Source organism: Pipistrellus hanaki (assembly GCF_964339955.1).
Source record: "Pipistrellus hanaki genome assembly, chromosome: 7".
Classification (NCBI taxonomy): Eukaryota; Metazoa; Chordata; class Mammalia; order Chiroptera; family Vespertilionidae; genus Pipistrellus; species Pipistrellus hanaki.
Window position 1 is genome coordinate 20,666,720 of NC_140509.1, and position 23,436 is coordinate 20,690,155.

Here is a 23,436-nt window from a genome sequence, read left to right on the forward strand (position 1 = left end):
TTAGTAATTTGATTCACTTGCAAAGCTTCACCCACTCTATTATCTTTTACAAGTGCATATGCATCTTCATTCAGGAAAACCCCCCAGTCTAACTGGTGATTGATTCTGGAGGATCTGAAGCAAATGTTAATCTGTTAACTTGCTGCTCCATTTTAGTTAACTCCTGGTGAGTCTGTTTTTTAGCAATGCGGGCAAGTCACAGGGCTGGTAAAGGATCTTTAGGATGATGATAGTAAAGGGTTAAGATGGTTAAAATCTGCCTTTCTGTTTTGTTTTGGAGTGACTACATTAAAGGGGGAAAAGAAGGAGACTGCAGGCAAACGTGATACTATTCTGATACTTGTGACAACTGTAGTTTTCCTTGGATCACATACATTTATCCTCTCCTAAAATAAGATGTTAGTATTTTTCACATGTCCACTGTGTGTCAGACTACATATTAGAGGTATTATATGTCATCTCATTTTATTTTTACATTCATTCTGTGAGATTTGGATGTTTGTATTATGCCTACTTTATAGATGAAGACTCTAAATCTCATAGAATTTAAGTAACTTACATAGTATCATCAGTTAATTATAGGTAGATTTATGATTTGAATCTGATTCTGACTCTAAGTTTGTTTCCATTAGTGAAATTAATAAATTAGTAGTATAAACAAAGGTTAGAGCTCACCCATTACTTCAGATGTTTTTGAATATAAGCGCTATTTATTTAATATAATGACGGATTTTTTATAAACACATTTAGTTATCCAACAATATTTTCCTGTGTCTAAGCTGTACTACGCACATTGAAATTTATGTAGCTTTAATGCTCAGACCAGTGACAACATGCATTTTTTTTGGTGATATCTCATTTTATTTCATTTTAAATCTTTATTCTTGAAAGTATTACATATGTCCCCTTTACCCCTCCCCCCATTAACCTGCTATCGCCTGCTCCTTCCCCTATCCCAGGCCTTCACCACCCTATTGTTTGTGCCCATGGATTACACATACAAGCTCTAAAATTATGTTATAAAATAACCATGCATTACTTTTTTAGCTAGACTGACATATACACAATAAGTGAATAACAGATATAAAAGTTAGAAAAGTCAGAATATGTAGCCACAGTTTTGCACATTTTGAGAATGAATACTGAAGGCTCAGGAAAAATGTCATCAGAACCCAACTCTCCTGGGTAGGAGTCATGTTAAGAACAGAATCCTTGCTGGTTACTGCATTGTAATGCACCCTGTACTACCACCTTTCTTATCACATTTCTATAAATGAGTATTTCTAAGGTAAGGCTGGCAGAAGTAATCCACAAATATGAATCAACATTCGCCTGGATTCTGGCCAGGCAGACTTGAGTTCAAATCCAATTGCATCATGTGCTATTTAAGCAAGTAATTTAATCTCCCGAGTCTCATTTTTATTACTTGTCTAATGGACATCATAATTCTCATGCTGGCTGGTTGACAAATATGAGAGATGATGTATATTAAATATCAAGAGAAGCAGCACATAAAACTTTTCAAATGATACTTATATATATTATATGTAGGACAAAATCTGTCCTTGGGATGAATGAGTGCAGTGTTTGGGATAGCCAGGGTGACAGCCTGTGGCTGCCAAGAGTGGGAGGAGTAATCTAGATAGAGATGCTTTCTCCATTTTAACAGATGCACCCTGGCCCCTCACATATCCTTTTGATGTTGATGCCTTCCACAGACGCCTGAAATATTCACAGCTTTGGCATTCAGTGTGTATTGTTATTTTTACATGTGTGCTCTATCTTCAAAGTAATAAAATTATACAGTGATTAAATCACTCATTACTCTGTGGACCCTGATATCAGATATTTCTTGAAGACAGAATTCTTTCTTGCCTGCTCTGAATGTTCCATATAACTATCATGAATGCACACAACCATTCACTTATTTAATGGCCATATATTGACACCCTCCTATGTGATAGGCATTATACTAGGTGGTGGAGGTACAGCAGGAAACAAAATAGACATTTCCTGTTGTCATGGGGCTTGTATTCCAACTGGGGAGCCAGATCCTAAAGAACCCACTTTATAATCATAGAATTTTAATGGCAGCATATGCGATGGAGAAGTACAAGGTACTAAGAGTGTACAACAGACCATTGCATCCCACACATGGAGTCAAGGAAAGAGTCTTTAGATAATATTTTATGAAGTACACTGTGTGTCAGAAATCATTCAGTCTCATGATGAAATTACATCAATGCATCCTGGAATCTTAGAGTTCCTTAGGACTCAGCAGGGTGAAGTAGAACTAACCAGGGAGAAGGTGGCTGGAGAGCATCCCAGGCAGGGTAGGTAGCATGTCAGTCATTCATCTTGCTTCATTTTTAAAAGATAATACAGTAAGCCTCTCATATCATCCCCATCCCTGACTAGTACTCTATTTTCTAGAAGGGAGCCAACACATATATTGTCAAATTTCCTATAAAGAATACTAGAGGCCTGATGCATGAAATATGTACAAGGAGCTTGGCCCTTGCAGTCTTGACTTTGTCCAGAGGTCAGCTGGAAGGACATTGGGGAGGTTGTTCAACTGTTCTGGTCTAATTAGCATATTACACTTTTATTATTATAGATTATATCATGCCCTTTTCACCTCACAGCAGTATTGAAATATTATCATGGAGTTGCAAATAAATAGGCAGATTATGTCTTGGTTTGATCCAAATAATTATATTTTATGTCTGTTGTCCTAAAGTAAAATTACTAATAGTTCCTCTGCCTTCTTTAGTGCTTGAGGATGTCCCAGTTTTTGTGGTAAATTCTGTGGTCATAGATAAATGGAGCTCAGATAAATCAAGAACCTGTCTTGGGTCACATAGCTAATAAGTAGAGGGTTGGGAAGACGACACCAGTACTCTGAACTACAGCCCATGTTCTCTCTACTATATTGCAAACACAACTAGTTATATCCACCCTTATATTGATTGTTCTTTCAATTTAGTACAAAAACTGGCTTTCTGACATCTGCCTTCAGTTATTCTGCTAAGTCATGTATTTCTATAGAATAGAAATGAAAAGAAATGATGAATTAAAGTAAAATATGAAATATGTAAAGTGAACAGTACATATTTTTGATATGCCTGTCTTCACACTTATATTTGGCCTATTCTTTATGTTACCCAAGTATGATGAAATTAATTTAAAATGCAATTGCTTCTGAAAGTCAAGATAAGACTCTAATGTCAAAACATTGGTTAGTGATCTTTTCTATGATAATATACCCTATATGTGGAGGAGGGTCATGACTTATCTTGATGGGTAGAGTCTGAAAGTAAAGAGATTAAAGCTTTTTGAATTATCAGTTAAACTCTTTTATGCTTAAGCCATTTTAATAACACATTTTGAACACAATTTTTATCATTATTAAAACTGAGTAATATAGATAAAATACTTAACCTTAGACTGTGATGAAGGGTTTTTAAGAGCATTCTTCAAAGGTAAATATATCTCAAACATAAAATAGGATGCTGTTGCCTCCCTTTTATTTTAAATAAAATACATATAAATCGTATTATACCAATAGTTACATTGGAAATAAATATTACTTTCCTGTTACATTACAAAATTATTATATAAATTAAAGATGTTAATATCACCCTGTCTACTTACAAATAAGATTTTATGTACTGTATTCTGGGTCAGAATTTTTCTCTCTTAGAAACGATTCACTATGGAATCTTTGAATATTAGGATTAGATATTGTGTTTCATTCCCAGCTGTTTTTCCACCCACACTTTATTACTACCTCTTTGGACATATTTTGAGATATTTTAGTCAATTCCTCATCTTCGTATTTAATCCATATTCCTGTGCTGTTGAATATGTTGTTCATGAACTGTTGGCACAAGTGGGTTTGTAGTTGATAGACATGAGTGTGGGCAAGGGGCTGGGATCTGAGTTGCAATTTTATGTAGGGTGGTGAGGGATGCTTTACAGTTAATGATGTTTAAGCAGGGAGCTGGGGAAGTGAGGGAACAATGAGCTTGGGAGAAAACATTCCAGGGAGTGGGATTAGCATTCTCTAAGAATGCACAAAAAGCATTGTAGCTAGAGTTGAGGAGAGGAGGGTAGTAGGGACCAGGTCACATTGGGCTCTTGGCTGTTGTAAGGATTTTGGCTTAACCTCTAGGTCAGCGTTTTTCAACCACTGTTCCGCGGCACACTAGTGTGCCTCGAGATGTTGCCTGGTGTGCCGTAGGTGCAGACAAGACAAGAATTTTATAATTTTTCACTATTTTGTTTACTTAATATTTCATAATAAAGTAATTATAAAATACTTTCTTTGTGTTTATTTGATTCCTATTCAAGAGAATTACTTTATATATACTCAATATAGGCACAGAGTTAAATTTTTTAACATTTTCTAATGGTGGTGTGCCTCGTGATTTTTTTCATGAAACAAGTGTGCCTTTGCCCAAAAAAGGTTGAAAAACACTGCTCTAGGTGACAAGGGAATCTGTTGGAGGGCATTGCATAAAGAAGTGACATGGTCTGACTTGCATTGGGGGCAATTTTGCTACTGTGTGGAAAATAAATGCAGTAAGTTACAATAGGTCAGGCTTTCAGAAAGCAAACTATGAGATAGAAAATAGCATGCAGGAAGTGTATCCTTATAGCTCTTACTAACAACACCTTTGGGAGATGGAAAGGAAGCAAGATTAGGCAGAGGGAGATTTGAGCTAAAATGCATTCTCAACAAAAGCCTAACGGATCTCATGAGGAGCTGTGAAATTGGCCATCACCCTTTTGAGTTGTCAAAAATTGGAATGAGAGTGCCAGGCCTTTACATGGATGTCTCAGTAGCCATTGGGTGCAGAAGGCAGAGTGACTGTGGGTAAGGAACTTTATTCAACTGAGAGATACTCTTGGAGAGGACTGACAGCTGAGTATGGTCACAACACTTCCAGTGTCTGGGGAATAAGTAGTCCCTAGCTTAAAGGGAGAGACGATTTATCAGAGCATCCACTACAGGAGGCAAAGTGGAAGCAGGCAAACTAGTTAGAAGAAAGTGATTCAGAAAGGAGACAGTGGTAGGTTCTGCAACTATAATGTTAGAAATAGAAGTAGTGATCTGTTCACTGTCTGGATTTATTTTGAAAAGAGAGACAGCAATATATACTGATATATTGATGTGGAATTACCAGGAAGCAAGACAAAAACAATGTAAGTCCATCATTTTTGGCCCATGTCATGAGAAATATATACAATTATATGCTGAAGTGAGAAAATATTTGGGGGGAGGGTAGAGAACAGTTTCAGGAAAAAGAAATAATTCAATTTCAAATGTATTAAGTTTTAGATATCTCTGAGATATCTAAGTGAAGATGCTAGTTGGATATATGAATGTATTACCCAGGGAAGCCATCCAGGCTGGGTAATTAAATTTGAAATTCATTGGCTTATACATGCTATTTAAAGCTATGAGGCTAGATGAGATTATCCAAGGAGTGACTCCTGGGCTATTTCAAAGCTTAAGGGTCAGATGGCACAAGGCAGAGAGAGAAGGGATGTCCAGGGTATGGGAAGAGGACCAAGAGGAAATGAATGGTATGACAGAAACCAAGCTAAGAAAATGATTCAACAAAGGGAAAGTAGTCCCCAGACACGCTTCCTGATGGATAAATGTTTCTTATCATTTTCTCTGTCCCCCTTTTAAATTCTACCATTCATAAGGCCTGTTCATTTCTTCTGAATATCTAATTATGTCAAACACTCTCACTTAGGTGCTAGATTATTTTTCAATATTTGGAAGTTTCAGTTTCACTTGAATTAAGGAGGTTTACTAGTGTTCTTTTAACAAGGATGATATATCCAAAAGAGAGGAGAATCTACAAGCAGTAATCCCAGGAGTAGAAGTAATCCAGATGAGGCCAATCCACATGTCTGATACGGATGAGGCCAAAGTTAGGCTGTGATGGAATCTCATGCATTTTTGATGAATTCACTTAGAATATCACGCACTCATTTCAGAGTCTGTGATTTGGGTTAGTCCTGCTTGTCATCTATGGAATCACACCCATCACCCTGGAGACAGGGATCCAAACTCTTGATGATTCCTATCTTCAAATGAAAAACACCACTCAGGGCCATAGCAGAGTGAGTCTCAAAGTTGGTCAATTGAAATAATAAACAGGAAACAGCAGCTAAGAGTGAGATGTCCCTGGAATGGCCTGAGACAAGGTTTTATGCAACCCTGTATTCAGCATATAACCTTGCACTCTCTCCTACTTCACTTTCCACCAGTGTAACTTGTGAAGGTGTCTTGTTCATGAGACTGTCACCCACATTGAGAAGAGGGGCCAAGTCTTCTTTATCCTGATATTCCCCAAAGCATAGAATAGTGCCTGGCACGCAACATGTGTTTATTAAGGTAAATAAATGGGATTTCTAATACCTTCATTTATCAAGCATAAGGCATGAAGAACAGACAAATGGACACCCTGTAGCCTGGGCAGGTGGATCTATTTAATTCCATGTTTCTTGGCAAACTTTCATGGGCTAATCTATTTTTCTCAAATTTGTTTTGCATGTCAGGAAGAGAGACTATTTGTTCTGTATTATTTATTTAAAAAGCAATATCTTAAGAGCCTTTGGCTGGAAGGTACTGCAGCAATATCTGTTTAGTAAGAAGGGTGAATGATGCCTTACTTCAGCCATCAATGATGCCAGATTTTAAAGATAATTTTAGATTATATATTTTTATTGCAAATTTTGATAAACTATTTTGTTATTTTTGAAAAAGAAAAATCAATAGAGAAGTTTGTGCTCCTTAGTTGAAGAGAGATCTTTAAAATTATGTTTAGAAAATATTTCAGGGTCTTGGACAGACCCTAGGTAACCTTTTAATCCATAACAAAAGTGGTTGTAATTGGAGGATAGATTGCCCTAGCCTCCCTACATCATTGTAAGTAACTTACCTGTTCTTCATAATTCAAGACTGGGGCCTGTTTTGCTTTTGTTTTTGTTTTTGACCAGGCACCATAATTTTATATTCAAATGAGGATGGTTTCTATAGAAATTGTCCCAAATACATCTGCTTTTTGAGGCTATATGTAGTTACTCACCAGATGGCTAATGCATGCTGTTATAATGCATAACTATGTGTGTTTTTTAAAGTAAAATTTATAATTTCTATCAATATAATAGTCTCTAACACCATCAGTTATTAATTAACTAGAGGTACAATACATGAACTCATGTATTGAAACTGGCTCTCCAACATCCCCCAAGGGGTCCTGGGTTGCAAGAGTGTACAGGCCAGGCCAAAGAACTCCACTGGTGTATGATTGGGGCTGGGGAGAGACATTGGAGGTTGGCCAGCTGGGAGGGACTTTGAGAGGGCTCTAGGGCATGTCTGGATCATCTCATACAGTCCCGATCGGCTGGACCCCAGCAGCAAGCTAACCTACTGGTCAGAGCATCTGCCCCCTGGTAGTCAATGCATGACACAGAGAGCAGTTGAGTGGCCTTAGCTTATTACGCTTTGATTGGTTGAATGGCTGGCTGGACGACTGGACACTTAGCATATTAGTCTTTTAATATATAGGACTAGAGGCCTGGTGCACAAATTTGTGCATGGGTGGGGTCTGGCCGGCCACCCCAATCAGGGCCTATTGGGGCTGGCTGGCTGGAAGAGGATATGCAGGAGGTTGGCTGACTGGCCCTGCCCCAGAATAGGGTGGAAGGGGGATGGCCTGGGGGTGGAGCCTTGGGAGGTTGGCCACCAGCCACACCCCTGATTAAGGCCCAATTGGGGCTTGATTGATGGGCTGGTGACGGGGAGGGATCTTCACTTGGGGTTGGGTCCGATTGGGGGCCTGGATGGCTGGGGGAAGGGGCCACCAGAGGTTAGCCAGTCAGCCATTCAGCCAATCAAAGCATAATATGGTAATGATATGCTAAGGCTGCTCAACTGCTCGCTATGATGTGCATTGACTGCATGGGAGAGGGCGCTTCAACTGGTAAATAGATTGCTGCCTGGGTCTGGTGGATCAGGACTAGGCCAGAAGTGCTGGACATGCCCTAGAGGTCTCCCACAGGCCCTCCCAACTGGCCCACCTCCTGCATCCCTCCCTGGCTCTGATCATGCACTGATGGGGTCCCTCAGCCTGGCCTGTGCCCTCTTGCATTCCGGGACCCCTCAGGGAATGTTGGAGAGCTGATTTCAACTTGATCCTGAAGGCTAAGCCAAGAGACCCCACTGGTGTATGAATTTGTGCACTGGGCCTCCAGTATATAGATAAACCTAAAAAAAATGGGAAAGGAAATGATTAGTAAAAAGTTGCCAGTAAAACTCAGAGAAAATAGCAAAATACAAGGTGGAGCAAAAGTAGGTTTACAGTTGTTTGTATGGAAAAGAATACAATCTATACTAATAAAAGGGTAATATGCTAATTAGACTGGGAGACCTTTTGGGAGACCGACCGTTCAGACATTCTTCTGGGCAAAGCCATGGTGCTGGGCCAAGGCAGAGGTGGTTAGGGGTGATCAGGCCAAGAGGGGAAGGCAGTTGGGGGTGATCAGGCCAGCAGGGGGAGCAGTTGAGGGCAAGCAGGCCAGCAAGGGGAGGGGGCAGTTGGGGTCAAGCAAGCCGGATGCAGAGTGGTTAGGGGTGATCAGGAAGGTGGGCAGATGAGAGGTTAGAAGCCAGTGGTCCTGGATTGTGAGAGGGTTGTCCAACTGCCAGTTAAATCGGCAGTCAGACAGCCCCTCAGGGGTCTCAGATTAGAGAGGGTGCAGGCCGGGCTGAGGGCCACCCCTGTCCTGTGCACAAATTTTGTGCACCAGGTCACTAGTAGATAATATGTATAATAGAATACATATATTCTTCATTTATATTTCCCACTGAGTAATTAAAACAACTTAATCCAAGATTTTTGATGATCAAGACTTAAACCTTCTAGTCTTATTTCCTTTACTCGCATTTATGTTATTTACCAAACTGAATAACAACAGCACTAACAGGAGTAAGACATATTAAGCATTTGCTGGCACAGAGTTAAGGCTTTACATGCTGAATTTTACTGTTATCCTCACAAGAATCCTGTGAAAATTTTATCCAAACTTCACAGGTGAGAGGACAGAGACTTCTGGATGTTTAGCAGCTTCCCTGGTCCCACAGCCAATAGTTAACTGACTCCAGGGTCCCATCCTTTTAGACTACACCTGCTGCTCCCTGCAGTTCTGATCAGTGCCTTCATGCAGGCTTTCCTCTCTGTGTGAAATTAGTACTATCCTTTCCCATCTTTATAGCTCCCTCTTTCCCCAGGTTTCTAAGAGCAGCCCAAATGCTGCTTTCTCCTTGAATTCCTCTGGTTGGCTGTTCTCACACCATGCTGAAAAATTCCTCCAAGCCCTTACTACTCCACATGTCACAGGCAGCCGAAGGGCATCAAATGGAAATGCAGAATGAGGCCCCACTCCGGATGTCCTCAATCAGAAACTGCATTTTTATAAGACCTTTGGGCAGTTTATGTGCAAAGTTTGAGAACTATAGTATGGGACTTTACTTTTTTCTTCCTTTCTTTCTTTTCTGTTTCTTCCCCCTCCTCCTCCTCCTCCTTCTCTTCCTTCTCCTCCTCCTCCTCCTTCTCCTCCTTCTCCTCCTCCTTCTCCTCCCCCTCCTTCTGTTCTTTTTCTTCTTTCTTTCTTTATATCTATGTTATTTGTATACCTGTTGTACATTCTCAATTGAGCTGAAAGGTCTTTGAGGGCATGAGGGTGTTATATTCTCTTTTGAACATATAAAATATACTCAAACATAACATAGAAAAGCACATAATTTCTTAGTTGATATACCAGAACTTATATTTAAAAATTCACATAATGTTTTTTAGGTCAAAAAGTACTGTGTTATTTGGAATATTTTTTTCCAGTGTGCTAACAGAGTCACTTTGACAATTAATTTACTGTTAATATTTCCACAAATTCAAGCTTTTGATAACATCGAAAATGTTAAGAGGCATAATCTAAGTCCTTAAAAAAAAAGCTTTCCTTCTTTCCCATATCCTTTGGTCTATAACCAGTGCTTGAGTCACAACATCTTTCATTGCCAGAGTAAAAATATAGATATTACAGATTTGGAGTAAAATCAATACTTAGAAAATAGAAATGCTGAAAGCTGAGGAGTTCAATCAATTTCACGTGTGAAGTTTTGAAGTTTATCTTCATTCAGGCCAATCACAGTCTCCTAAGAACATTGGAATGGAATTTTGTTTTGACAAATGTTTGATTCCAAGCTTTATTTTATAACTAATTTGTTGAAGAGCAAAACCTCAGTCACTGCAGATGCTCCTATAACGTCCTTGCTACTTCCATGCCAAGGACCGATAATCCACACTATTGAATTTTTGAAATGATCAGTGTGTGTTTTCTATTTTTTTATTTAGACACAGTGTTTGCATATATTTGTACCTTTAAGTGTTCTCAGGAAGTGTGACCAACTGATCACTGAGACTGGCAGATGCTCAGCCCTTCAATCAGCTTCTTGTTGCTGCTGTACAATCTGGCGTCTCTTCTTTCTGCAGAATATGTAACTGGCACACATGCGTGAAAAGAGGGCAAACACATATCGGTGGCTTTTTTTTTTAACCTTCTGCTGGCTCCATTTCAGCAGTCAGTATGACCGCTCAGAAAGTTACAAACCTAAAAATTGTCCACATAGACATCTACCCTCTGGAGCTGACAAAATTCTTCACTTCAGAGAGGATTGCCTCTTTTCAGAATTATTTCTTTTTCTTTCCCTGTGTGAGTGAGTGTGTGTTGCTTCAGTCACAGGCTCCCTTCCCACCTCATCATTGGTTTGCTCACTCCCTTACGTGATGAGTCAGTGCTTCCAGAATAGGGGCTTCCGAGGGACTGCGGGAACTATTACTTCCAAATGAGCTCGTGATCTTAACAGGGAGCGCTCAGACCACACCCCAGGTAAAAGGAGGTCTTTCCTTTATGCTTTCAAGAACTTTTAAAGGCTGTGTGCGGTGGTATTTGCTGCAAAAGGGCTTGAGGGAGAGCTGCCTGGGTATAGATAGATTTGACTGTGTATCAAAGAGAAATGCTCTCTGCAGTTACTGTAAAGGCAGAACTGCTTACTGAGGGACCAGAGAAAATGCTCAGGACGGCCCTTGGCTTTGTGTCAATGCTAAGACACCCTGTCACGTCTGTTTTCAACAGGAGGCTAGAGGCCATCTGTGAGTGTGGGTGTCAACACTGGAAGGAGAGAACTTTTAGGGAAATGAAAGAAACGAAGGCATTGCAGCCTGAAACTGAGCAAAGGAGCAGGTAGCTGTCATGGCCTGGGGGGAGGACAGTTTCTGAAATTATTTGGCTGCATGGTGAGAAGGTGACAGGCTCAGCACTCTTGAGTGCTTGAAACCATTAAAAAAAAAAAAAAAGATTTGAATCCTGCCAGCTCTAATTTCTATTATTAAAATAGTTTCCTAAGGATAGGAATGAAGACGTGATTTTAAACTGCACTGACAACTGAGAGTGTTAACTGGCATTTAACAAATGCAAGGGTATTAACATGCATCTGTTTCTGCTTTGTGCGGAAAATGATTTTTCATCACCATAGCGATTCATTTCTGGGCTCCAATGAAACTTGGCCACAGTATGTGGTAAATAGCAATTTTTTTTTTTTCTTTCCCGAAGAAGGGATTTAGCAGTCTACCGGCTAGGCTAACACGTGACTCTTCATCTAAATGTAGCTGCTGTAATGTCAAATTTCTTTTCAACTGAATTCTGTACCAAAAAAATTTTGTACATCGTTGGTAAGATCAGAGGCTGCTAGGTAAAGGCAGAGAACAGAGCCCCGTGCTAACACTGTATTCCCAACTTAAAAGTGAATACCAAGCCATTGCCCTTTTTGTGGTGGCTGTTCTGAGGCATGTGTTATGGACAGAAATTTTTCCGTGTTCTTGTTCTCTATCAGTAACCTAGGAAGATAAATGAGTCTTTAGTCCTATTAGATTTTCCTTTTTAATGTTATTCTTAAATGGCATCTATTGGTTCAATTAAAATTTAAAAGAAGTATTCTTCTACAACTGGTACAGAAATTTTATGTAGGTTAGGGATACTTTTATAAGAAAATATAACAAATGAAGTATAAGAAAAGAATTTTGCTTCTTTTTAGTTGCTTTCATTGTCCACATGTGATTATGTCCAGATATTCCTTTGAGGGTGTTGTTATAAAAGCACACTTTATTCATTAAAGCATCATATAAAAGCATTTTTCTTTTAAAAAATTTATTTTCTAATTATTAAAAAAACTTTATTGTTGAAAGTATTATATAGGTCCTCCTTTTCCCCCATTAACCTCTTTCAGATCCTTCCACTCTCCCCGATCCCAGGCCCTCACCACCTCACTCCGTGTCCATGGATTATGCATACATGCCTACAAGTTCATTGGTTGAACTCTTCCCACTCACCCTCCCCTTTCTTCCCTTTGAGGTTCAACAGTCTGTTCAGAAGCATCAGTTTTCATCCACATGAGTGGAGATCTGTGTATTTTATAGAGATTTAAGGAGTATTAACTTATACAACTGTGCAAGGTTTTTGGAGACGTAAATTTTCATTATTTATATGCTTTAGAAGGCAAGGGCACTTACTTTTACTAATGGTTTTGTGTATTTCATAACATATGAAGTGCTTATACTGAATGGGGTGCTTATACTGAAGACTGTACTACATTAGTATTTATATTTCATTTGGATGGAACCAAAAATACACCTATAATCACCATGTAGGGGCAAGAGCGAGGCCTACAGAACCTGGGGACAAAATCACATTGTCACCTCTTCTTTGACCTCTAAATGACAGTCTATGATGAATTATCTGAACAACCTAAGTGATTTCTTTGCTAAAGCCACTCTCCATCCATCATGCTATTGATGAGATTAGTCATGTCAAGAAACCTTTCTAGAAAATCCATGTAGAAATTGTGTTGCATTATGAATTGCTGATAAGACTAGTGGGCTTCCCAAATCTCAAAAAAAATCTAATGTTCTTTCCTACAAAGGAAAGCACTGGTTTTCTATTTTCTGATGATAAGCTGAAAAAGAGGAGTTGTAACATGATTGCAATCATGGAATAATGACAAATATTGTTTAAGGCTAAAAAGAATATTAAAAAATTAAATTTGGCTCAGGGGGGTTTATCTGTGTATGTACACCCACTAAGGATTATGCATTGTTTTTATAAGGCATAAATGTTTTAGTTTATTAATCACCAGAAAGGTCTGCCCTATAATAAGTGGCCCAGACTTAGTTTGTTAGGCCTGTAACTTCAGCAAAATTTCCCACAAGGAAATCCAGTCCTCTTTGTTTGATCTCATGTCCACAAAGGAAATATTCAGTTAATAATCTAGTGTCCAAGATAGCCTGTTCCAGGTACCCTCTAACTGCGGTCTCACACTGAGCCACCATGCTGTCTCTCTTTCTCTCCAGCCCAATCTTTCTGTTACCCAGCACATCTTTGGTTTTCATAAGGATGACTTTGTTGACATTCTTGTGTCACAATTCCTTAACCTTCACAATCTCAGTGTCCCTCCTGCTTTTTCATTTCAGACACCCAGTCTCAAGACCAAAGCCTGGACCTCATAATCCCCTAGAATTATTCTACTTCTAAATCTTAAACTCTCACAACCATGCTATGACTCAAAGCCTTCTAGTGCTTTGAATCTGTGGTCCCTCTTCTTTACCCAATTAAACTAACCCTGTCCATGGTGGATCATTTGCTCTACTCTCATTAGTACTCTCAATTTCCTTCTACTCACAACGTTCTTCTGCTAAAACCACATCCAAATGTCAATTCTCTAAATGCTACAACTCACTTCTCTGTTCATTTGATAGGCAGTTGAACATCCCTGGAAAGGATATAACAAAGCTAAGCAAATTGCTTTACTACATGTAACTCTGAGATTTACATTTGGGCTGGGCTCCCAGTATAATCTGTCAATCCTTTTGTTTATTTATGGTTAGTCCTTTTTTCTATTCCTGTCAATGATATTCCAGGCTTTCCTAATTTCTTTAAAATACCATGTTGCCCTAGCCAGTTTGGCTCAGTGGATAGAATGTGGGCCTGTGGACTGAAGGGTCCTTGGATCAGTGCCTGAAAAGGGCATGTACCTCAGTTGCAGGTTTGATTCATGGCTCTGGTTGGGGGCCTGTGCGGGAGGCAAACAATTGATGTGTGTCTCTCACATTGATGTTTCTCTCTCTTTGTCTCTCCTCCCCCCTTCCACTCTCTCTAAAAATCAATGGAAAAATATCCTCCAGTGAAGATTAACAAAAATAAAATCAAATCCCATTTTGCCTTTACTTGTTCTTCCTTTGCTGCTTGGTCACTTAATGGTAGAATCTGGAAGGTTCAATCTTGGATCTCTTTTTTTCCTCTTTGTAGTAATTTCATCTAGTCTCATGGTTTTAAATACTATGTATAGGTTAACAACCCTAGTAATTTAATCTCCAGCACAGACTTTCCTCTAAACTTGACTCCCTATACACATTCTACTTGGATGCATATTTCAAACTTGATATTTATTCTCAAACAAGCTTTACCTATTGTTTTCCCATCTAGTGAATAATAACTCATGTTTTAAGAAGTGTTGACATAAAAAATGTTGACCTGGTCTTGACTCTTGTTTATCTCTTATATCCTACATCTAACTTTTCAGCAATTTCTAAGATTTTCCTTTAAAATATAGCTAGAAGTTTACACTTCTGATTACTATTATTGCAGCAACTTGAGTGCAAACTACCATTTTTTCTCCCATGGGTTATTGCAATAGCTTTATAGCTATTATAGTATTCATAGTGTATAAGTATTGGAAATACTATGTATTTTACAGAGTTGTTTTTTTTTTTCTTTTCTTTACTCTTTGTTCACTAGAATGTAAATTCCATTAGGGTAGAGATTTTTGTTCACTGTGATATTACCAATCCTACAGAAATACCTCACAGTTAATAGGCATTTGATAAGACCCTGATCAATAAATGAAAGTAAGTATAAGTAAGTACAATGTTCAAGTGAATATTGTTTTTAATAGGAACATAGTATCAGGACTGAAGGCCACATAAAATAACAAAGATGTAGGTGAGTGAATAGATGTGTGATGGGGACCTTGGAAAATCTTCTCTGATTGCTTTAATTATCTTAATGGAATGAGAAACAAAGTCATCAGCTAAGAGTGAGACTAGGGGAGATATTAGGGGTTTGAAGAAAGAAAAAAAGATGTGAGTTTTCTAGGCAAGTAGAAGAGTGAATGGGCTATGGAACCATAGTATGATTATAGAGCAGCACTGTAAGGTCTGCTTGAGGCTCAGAGTCATAAAAATTTGAAGTGAATCGGTAAGCACAGTCATGTGATTTTTCCATAACCACATTCACCTCTGTGATTCAGGGGTAGAATAGGCATGGGGTCCGATTTAGTGAGAACTGCGACTTACCTACACAGGAATGATAATGTGAGAGGGTGGGATGCATGAGAGTAGTTGTGGTAAATGCATGCTGATTATAAAAAAGAAGTATGGGAAAACCTAATGTTGGAAGAATCAGTAGATTTTCATTTTGGTGGGATCCATAAAGTGTTGGAGTTAGAAAACTGGAGTGAATGGTATAGGAAGAAAAGAAGGAGTGGTCATAGAATGGAAAAAAAAAACAAAAATATGGGGGGACCATTGGTTTTTATCTAGGCTAGGAATGTGAGATGCAAGGAGAGTAGAGGCAACACAATACTAGAAAATTTATCCATGGAATCTCTATATATAAAAAGCCAGTGACCGTAATGCTATACGGATCATAAAGGCTGATCACTATGATACCCACTGTGGCCAGCAAACCGGCTGGATCAGGGGGTGGGGCCAGCTGGCCAACCTTGTGGCCTTGCCCCCCTGCCTGCCAGCCCCTGATTGGACTCACCCACCCTGATCAAGGGCAGCCCACCAGCCAAACGCACCTGCCCCTTTCCTCTGGCCAGTCCTGCCCCTGATTACATCCCCCACCCCAATAAGGGATGGGGCTGGCCGACTTACCTTTTTCAGCCCCTCCACCTGGCCAGCCCCACTCCTGATGGGTTCCCACCACGCTGATTGGCCTACAGCCCCTCCCCATGACTCCCCCGCTCCTGATTATCCCCCCATCTCAATAGAGCGGGGTCAGCTGGCTAACCTCCTGCAGCCCCTCCCCTTACTTGGCCCCACCCCAGATCGACCCCTCCCCCCCCCCACCTCGATCAGGGCCAGGACCAGCCAACTAACCACCCATGGCCCCCCTCCCCAGGCCCCTTGTCCCCAGTGGACACCTCCTAACTCATTCGGGGAAGGGGCTGGTGGCCTACCACCCACAGCCCCTCCCCATGGCCAGCCCCGCCCCCAATCAGTCGCCCAATCCCAATTGGGGTCAAGGCCCACTGGCCAATTGCCCATGGCCCCTTCCCCCAGCTGGCCTGGTCCTGATCAGGCCCCGGATTGGGGCGGGCTGGCCAGTCAACCTCCCACCATCTCCACCTCAGGACAGGCCCAGCCCCAATCAACTCCATCTGGGGGCCGGGCTAGCCAGACCCCACCCATGCATTCCTGCATTAAGACTCTGGTATAAAACAATGAAAAGCATAGTGTAAGAGATAGTAGATTGAGCCAGGAACTTAATCTTTAAAGAAAAGAGTTTGATGTAGATATGGGCAGGTAACTGTGAAAAGGAGAAGTATGGAGTGTTCTACATTGATGACACAAGATTCAAAGCTGGAAGTTTTTAGGTAAGAGGAAGGAAGAGGAATGGTTGGAAGCATTAAACGGGAGTAAGGGGCATACCTATTTTACTCCCATGTCAGTGTGAGAGGAAACAGCTACCACTGAGAGAGCTTCTTGGGAAGGAGAGTCCTTCAGGGGGAACCATGGTTTAGTTAGAGCTGGAATATTTAGGGAAGAAGCTAAGAGTATGGAGGGTTTTGTGATGGCTGACTGAATCCCAGACAGTGAACAGGGAAAGTATAATGAGTTGGAGCATGGTACAAGATGGGAACAAAACTAGGGGTGTGTATAGCATATGGAGATTGAGGGATGGTGCAGAAGTCTGGATTTTCACAGGGACAGAAGTGATCAGTGTTAAAATCCATGTTGAGATAAAGTCCAAGTTGTCTGAGGCATAGAAAGGTAGTACAGCTTAAAGGGAATGGGAAGTTAGGATCTTGCCAGGGCATATCATATATATTTAATATTCTCTTTTATTTCAGAGAGGAAGGAAGAGGTAGAAGGAGATAGAAACATGAATGATGAAAGAGAATCATTGATTGGCTGCCTCTTGCACTCCCCCTACTGGGATTGAGCCCAGAACCCAAGCATGTGCCTTTGACTGGAATCGAACCCAGGGCCCTTCAGTGCAGGCCAACGCTCTATCCATTTAGCCAAATCTTCCAGGGCCATTTTACATATTTTCTGACAGAGGCATTGAGGCAGCAAAGCAGCAGTGTTACTAATTCTGTCATGTACATTGATTATATAAAAATGATCTCCCTCACCTTCCCATTTCTCCCCTCCATTAGATGTATGGCCTTTCTTCAACTTAATTCATTTTCTCTGGACTCCAAGGAGACCATGTTCCTTTTCTTCTTTCCGTAACTTATTCTGCCTGCTTCTTCCAAGATCTTGCTCTGCTTTTATTTTCTACTGGTTATCTTCCTTCAGTCTAAAGATATGTTCAAGTTTATCCCATTACAGACCAAAAGGCATCTCCTTGACTCTGCTTCCCTATCTGACTACTCTGAATCTTTCTCCTTACTTCTCATCCAAACTTCAAAAAAGAAATCCACAGCACCATCTTCTCTTTCTCCCTTTTCATTTAATCCTCAAGTGATTGCAGTTGCCTTTTTGTCCTTGTCTCTAGTCTTGTGTCCCTTCAAAACCAGAATTATCTATCTAGAAATCTTGTGTGAATATGTCATTTCCCAATCTTTAATGGTTCTCTAGTGGCAATAAATAGGACACAATAAAGCGTGATCTACAACCCACTGCTGCTTTTTCCCATGCTTTCTCTCTGCTGGTTTTCTCAGCCCCAGACATCATTACTTTCCTCTTCACTGGGACTTCAATTTCAGGTGTTTTTTTTTTTCCTCTGAGATTTTTAGGTTGGGTAGATAACCCCTCTCACTTTTCCCTTAGTATTCTGTGCACACTCTTTTTCTACTTGTGAGTAATGGTCTATTGACTGTTTCCTAGTCACTGTTTTATCCCTAGCTCCTGATTGCCTGCCACATAAAAAATACTTACTGAAATTTATTTATGAATAAATAAAGAATGAATGAAAAATATATCCTTTAGCAGGCATTCACATCCTGATAGCCAGAAAAGCATACTTCCAATTTTGAATCCACATTTAGCATTCTCATTATTGATAAATGTTAAGTTTCTTGAAAGCTTAGTGATTATGAGTCCAATTGAACCTGCTAAACCAGGGTTAAAAGGATAAAAGTCCATTTAAAACAGACTGGAAGGTGAGTTTGTGATGAACCCACCGAGGTAGAGATGCCCCATAATATTCTAACACATCAACTTGCCACCTGTTGTTTTATTGTCATCCCCTACAACAGGATCTTCCTGATGCACTATGACTATTTTTATAGCTGTTTTCTTTGGCATCCATATACATGACCACAGGGCAATAGGCAGTTTATCAAAATAAGTGAGATAAATATCCTGGTGTATAGAGAAAAAGTCAAGATGAACCTTTGACAAGACTGAAACTCTAATTTATTACATGTCTCATAGGTCTCTTCTGATGATTCTGAAGCCAAACCTCTGATCTTCACATTTGTCCCCACTGTCAGAAGACTACCAACCCACTCTCAGTTGGCTGACACCTCTAAATTCCTTGTTAAAATTCCTGAGGAACCAAGTGATAAGAATCCAGAAACTGTAAATAGGGTAGGATTATATTTATTCTTTTTTATATCAAGCAAATAACATTACATAATCCAAAATAATGTCTTAGAAATTTGAATGGGTGTTTATTTCCTCCACTTTAAGTGAGATGGCTAAAAAATCTAAGATTGACTAAAAATATAATTGTGTAACAGAAACTTAAATGTAATCTGATCCCAGGTTCTCTCTAATACATTATTCTCACCCTTTTGAGTTGATATTTTATCATTTGCCTCCTGCCACCTCCCCTTCTCTCAAATGTATTTTAAATTATAAAAACAAAATTAAAAAGTTTACATTTATTTAGAAAGAAAATACAAGATAAAACAGTGAGGTACTACTATTTACATGTAATAATTGGAAATATTAAAAAAGTATAATATCCAGTGGGGGCCATTGTGGGGATATTCACATGGCTCACATTTTGTTGCTAGTTATGTGAATATGTACAATATTTGGTGGAAAACCTTTATCCACTATCATAAAACTGTTCATAGCCTTTCAATAACCTCTTTGAAATGTATCCCCAAAAATAGAACAAAAAAGGAAAAATGTTATATAAAAATATTTAGTGAAAAATAAAAACACCATAATACCACAAAAGTTAAGAATATGATAATACCTCACCTTGGCAAACTTATAATTATGGTGATTATATAAATTCATGGAAAATGTTAACTTTATAATATGTCACAAAATAGGCTATAAAATTGCATTTATACCCTGATTAGACCTATCTAAAATGCGACCAAAACTGAAAATAAAATTAAGACAAAATGGATAGAATTCTGAAAATGATTTGTATTAGAAAATTAAATGATATGTGGGTTAAAAAAATCTCCTTAGAATGTGTTCCAATATTGTCTTATTTTGAATAAAATGTGACTGGAGAACTTTGTGGTATGCTTGAATCAACTGGAAGGTCATAAAATAATCTGATTTACTTTCTACGAAAACTCCTTATCTAGCAAGTAGTAATATATCTGGGATTCTGGATATTTCAATGCTATCTTATTTCAAAGACCATTGGGGCTAAATTAATTTAGAAAATTTCTGAATACTGCATAAGGCACTTCTGGTGAGTTTCTAACAGTAGTCAACTACATATAATTTATTCATGGGTTCCTTTGTTGTTAGGCTCTATGATTATGTGAGACTGTAAATATATGAACCAATTTTGGTTGCAGATCTCCAAAGCTTCCTAGGATGATGATAATCATCTGATGTTAAAAATGATACACACAGAATTACATTGTTAAAATGAGATTGAAATTTTTTTCTTTCTATTTTTTTAAACAGATCAGTATTATAATCGAACAGGATAAATAATCCCTCATTCTTTCTATATTTCACAACTATTTACTGAGTGTGTTACATGTTTGGTGCTGTGTATTCTGAGTGAATAAAGTAAACTCATAACTTATTTGTTATTGGGAATACAGGCAATGAAAAAACTGAGAAAATATATAATAAAGTCTCAAGTAGTGATAAATGCTGTAAAAATGCTTCAGAGTAAAGGAATAGAGAATGATAGACTATGGGGGAATGGGCTATTTTAGATCATTAAAAATGTTTTTAAAACTAATTCAATTTTTTTGCCAGTTTTTTAGTTATTCCATTACTTTTCATAATAAAAAATTTGTCATTGAATACTTCTATGTTAATTTAAACCTTTCCAATTTGGGGGGTTGTTATTGTAGAGCATTGTAATTAACATGTGAAGTGACCATTATCAGAGAAATCCTAATCAGAGGCAATTTGTATTCTATCTTACCAGCACAAGCTGAAAGGTGTGAAATGAGTGTGTAAAGTCAACTTCTTAACTTAGTTACACCTAATCAATGATATGACTTCTATTCTGCCTTTTACACACAGAACACATGCATACCTATTATCACACATTATATTGATGACCACAGTTAAAATTATTTTAATTTAATTAGCTTCTTTTATTATTTGTGCACGAGGGAGGAGGTCCCTCAGGCCAACCTACACCCTCTCACAATTCAGGACTGCTGGCTCTTAATTACACCTGCCTGCCTGCCTGATCCCTGCTAATCACTCACCTGCCTGTCTGCCTGATCACCCCTAACCACCTCTGCCTCAGCGGCTTCATCCAGAATGATGTATAGAATGATGTCCAGAAGGTTGTTCGGCTGTCCAGTCTAATTAGCATATTATACTTTTATTATTAAAGATAGTATGGTTATCAAAACCAAGAAAATTAACCTTAGGTATTTTAAACACAATCTTAGCATAGCACAGCTACTATCATTTTAGAACAAAGTGTTTTGGTAGCATGGTAAAGCTGTCTTATGAACCTTCTATATTTTCATAGAAAATTGGATGGGAGCCGAAGCCGGTTTGGCTCAGTGGTAGAGCGTCGGTCTGCGGACTGAAAGGTCCCAGGTTTGATTCCGGTCAAGGGCATGTACCTTGGTTGCGGGCACATCCCCGGTAGGGGGTGTGCAGGAGGCAGCTGGTCGATGTTTCTCTCTCATCGACGTTTCTAGCTCTCTAGCTCTCTCTGTTAAAAATCAATAAAATATATATTTTTTTTTAAAAAAAAGAAAATTGGATGGGAAAAGGTATAGAATTACAAATCCAAAATAAAATAACAACAAAAAGTACTTTGTACTGAAAATATCTATCTTTTTTTGGCTGTCCTATTCACAAGTTCTTCCCAATTAGCTTAGATTGTTTTGTCTGAATATCTGTGAATTTTGTTCCAATTTAAATTTTTCTCTCAGATTTTTAGAGAGAGTTATATTATTTTAGAATGTTTCAATGGGATTTCCTCTCTCCCCCATTTATACAGAATATACAGGTTTTGCTTGACGGTTAGCTAAACCCTGTACCAGTCTCCCTTTGTTTCATGAATGTCTTTATGGAAAACATTACTCTCTCCATCTCTTTTTACAAAGTCATCTCATCATTTATTTGAAAGCAGGCTTGTTTGTTGATGTTGATTCTGAGGCCTACAGTGTTTGAGTTTGGACTAGGACAAATAGGTGGGCTAGTAACTGTAAACTGTTAGCTTCAACCTAATCTTTCTTCAGCCAACCCGATCTTTAAATATATTTTTAGAAATTCTTGTCCTTATGGAGACTATGCTTTTAAGTGTACATGCAAAAAAAGTAGCATGTATCAAACTGACGTCAATGCTTTTATTTATTGCAGTCTAATTTCAGTGAGTACTTGACCTTGAAAGCTGGGAGCCAACAGCAAAGAGCAGGAGGGGCATTGACTTACCCTTCAGAGGTCATTGGAAAGATATCAAAAGTAAGGGAATTTAAAGTGAACGAGCCCCAAGGAATGCAGCAAAGTGGCCTCTTCAAAGCTGAATATGTCTTTATTGTGGACTCTGAAGGGGAAGATGAAGCTACAAGCAAAAAAGTTGAACAAAGCCCCCCAGGGGGGACGGGCACCACAGCTCCTCGGCCTACGTCTCTGGCAATCTCCAGTCCGGTCTCTGATGTGGTGCGTCCCAAAACACGGGCAGCAAACCTCCGGGCCCCATCACATCCTGAAATGCCTCATGGGATGGCTTCTCAACAAAAGCATGGGCAGGTAGGTTTTTCTTCTTACAAGAGAAAAAATATTGTTTATACACCCTTTGTTCTAGACTTTTCTTGTCAAGGCATACAATACTCAAAGAAAAAGATGTTACAAAACCAAAATCGTATGATCATAAATCATCAAGGTGTAAACATAGGCAGTAAATTTATAAGACATAAAAGATTATACAATTATACAATTATACTGTGAGTTGGCTGAGGAGAAAATGTAAAACCTTTAATTGGAGAGGATTTCAGGAAACCCTACTTCTTCCTTTTGAACAATTCTTGTGAAGGTTGATAATGGGAGTTTCTTAGGAGAGAGTGCTTGGTGAGCTGAGTGCTTCAAGAGGCACACTGAAAACATGAGAAGCATCCAATGAGAGGACACCCATTGGATTTTAGATATACTAGTAAATATGTTGCTTTCGAACTAGGAAAAGAGTAGTAAAGGGTACAGTAGGAAATAAAAGTGTATATGGAAAATAAGTTCCTCCTGTATGTCCTAAGGGAAATATGTACTGTAGTCCTAGAAGCCATCAGGGTGGGACTGGCCTCAATAAAATGGGAAGAAGATCCCATCCCAAAATTTAGCAGCAAAATGGAATGATTTCTTTAAGGTGGACGGAAAGCCTTTGATATAGTAGAAGATTGATGTCTATGATGGCAAGAAAAATATTAAGGAAAGGAAGGGAGGGATTTTGAAGGGGAAAATATGAAGATTTCGCCATTGACTGTCTATTTGTTGTAATGAAATTATTAGATGTAGAATGTCAGGAATGCAGAAGCTGGCTTTAAAGTAAACAGTGAATGGAGAGTTGCCCTTGACAGTGAGCATGGAGAGTACCAAGATGTTGTTTAGGATCTATCAGACCAGATATTTGCAAGCACCCCAAAGTAGTTGGGTGAACATTATTGATGAACTA

General features: G+C 39.0%; 1 protein-coding gene across 16 annotated transcripts in view; it reads left to right on the forward strand.

Moving 5' to 3' along the window:
* Positions 1 to 23,436, forward strand: part of MLIP (muscular LMNA interacting protein) — a 252,609-nt gene that overhangs the window by 101,714 nt on the left and 127,459 nt on the right. For 9 of the 16 annotated variants that reach the window (XM_084889435.1, XM_084889438.1, XM_084889448.1 and 6 more), the window contains exon 2: positions 22,134 to 22,523. In XM_084889435.1, coding sequence (XP_084745561.1) covers positions 22,134 to 22,523 — 390 coding nt within the window. Of the gene's footprint in view, positions 1 to 18,800; positions 18,957 to 22,133; positions 22,524 to 23,436 lie in introns of all 16 variants that reach the window. The other 7 variants (XM_084889444.1, XM_084889446.1, XM_084889434.1 and 4 more) reach the window with 1 other exon arrangement.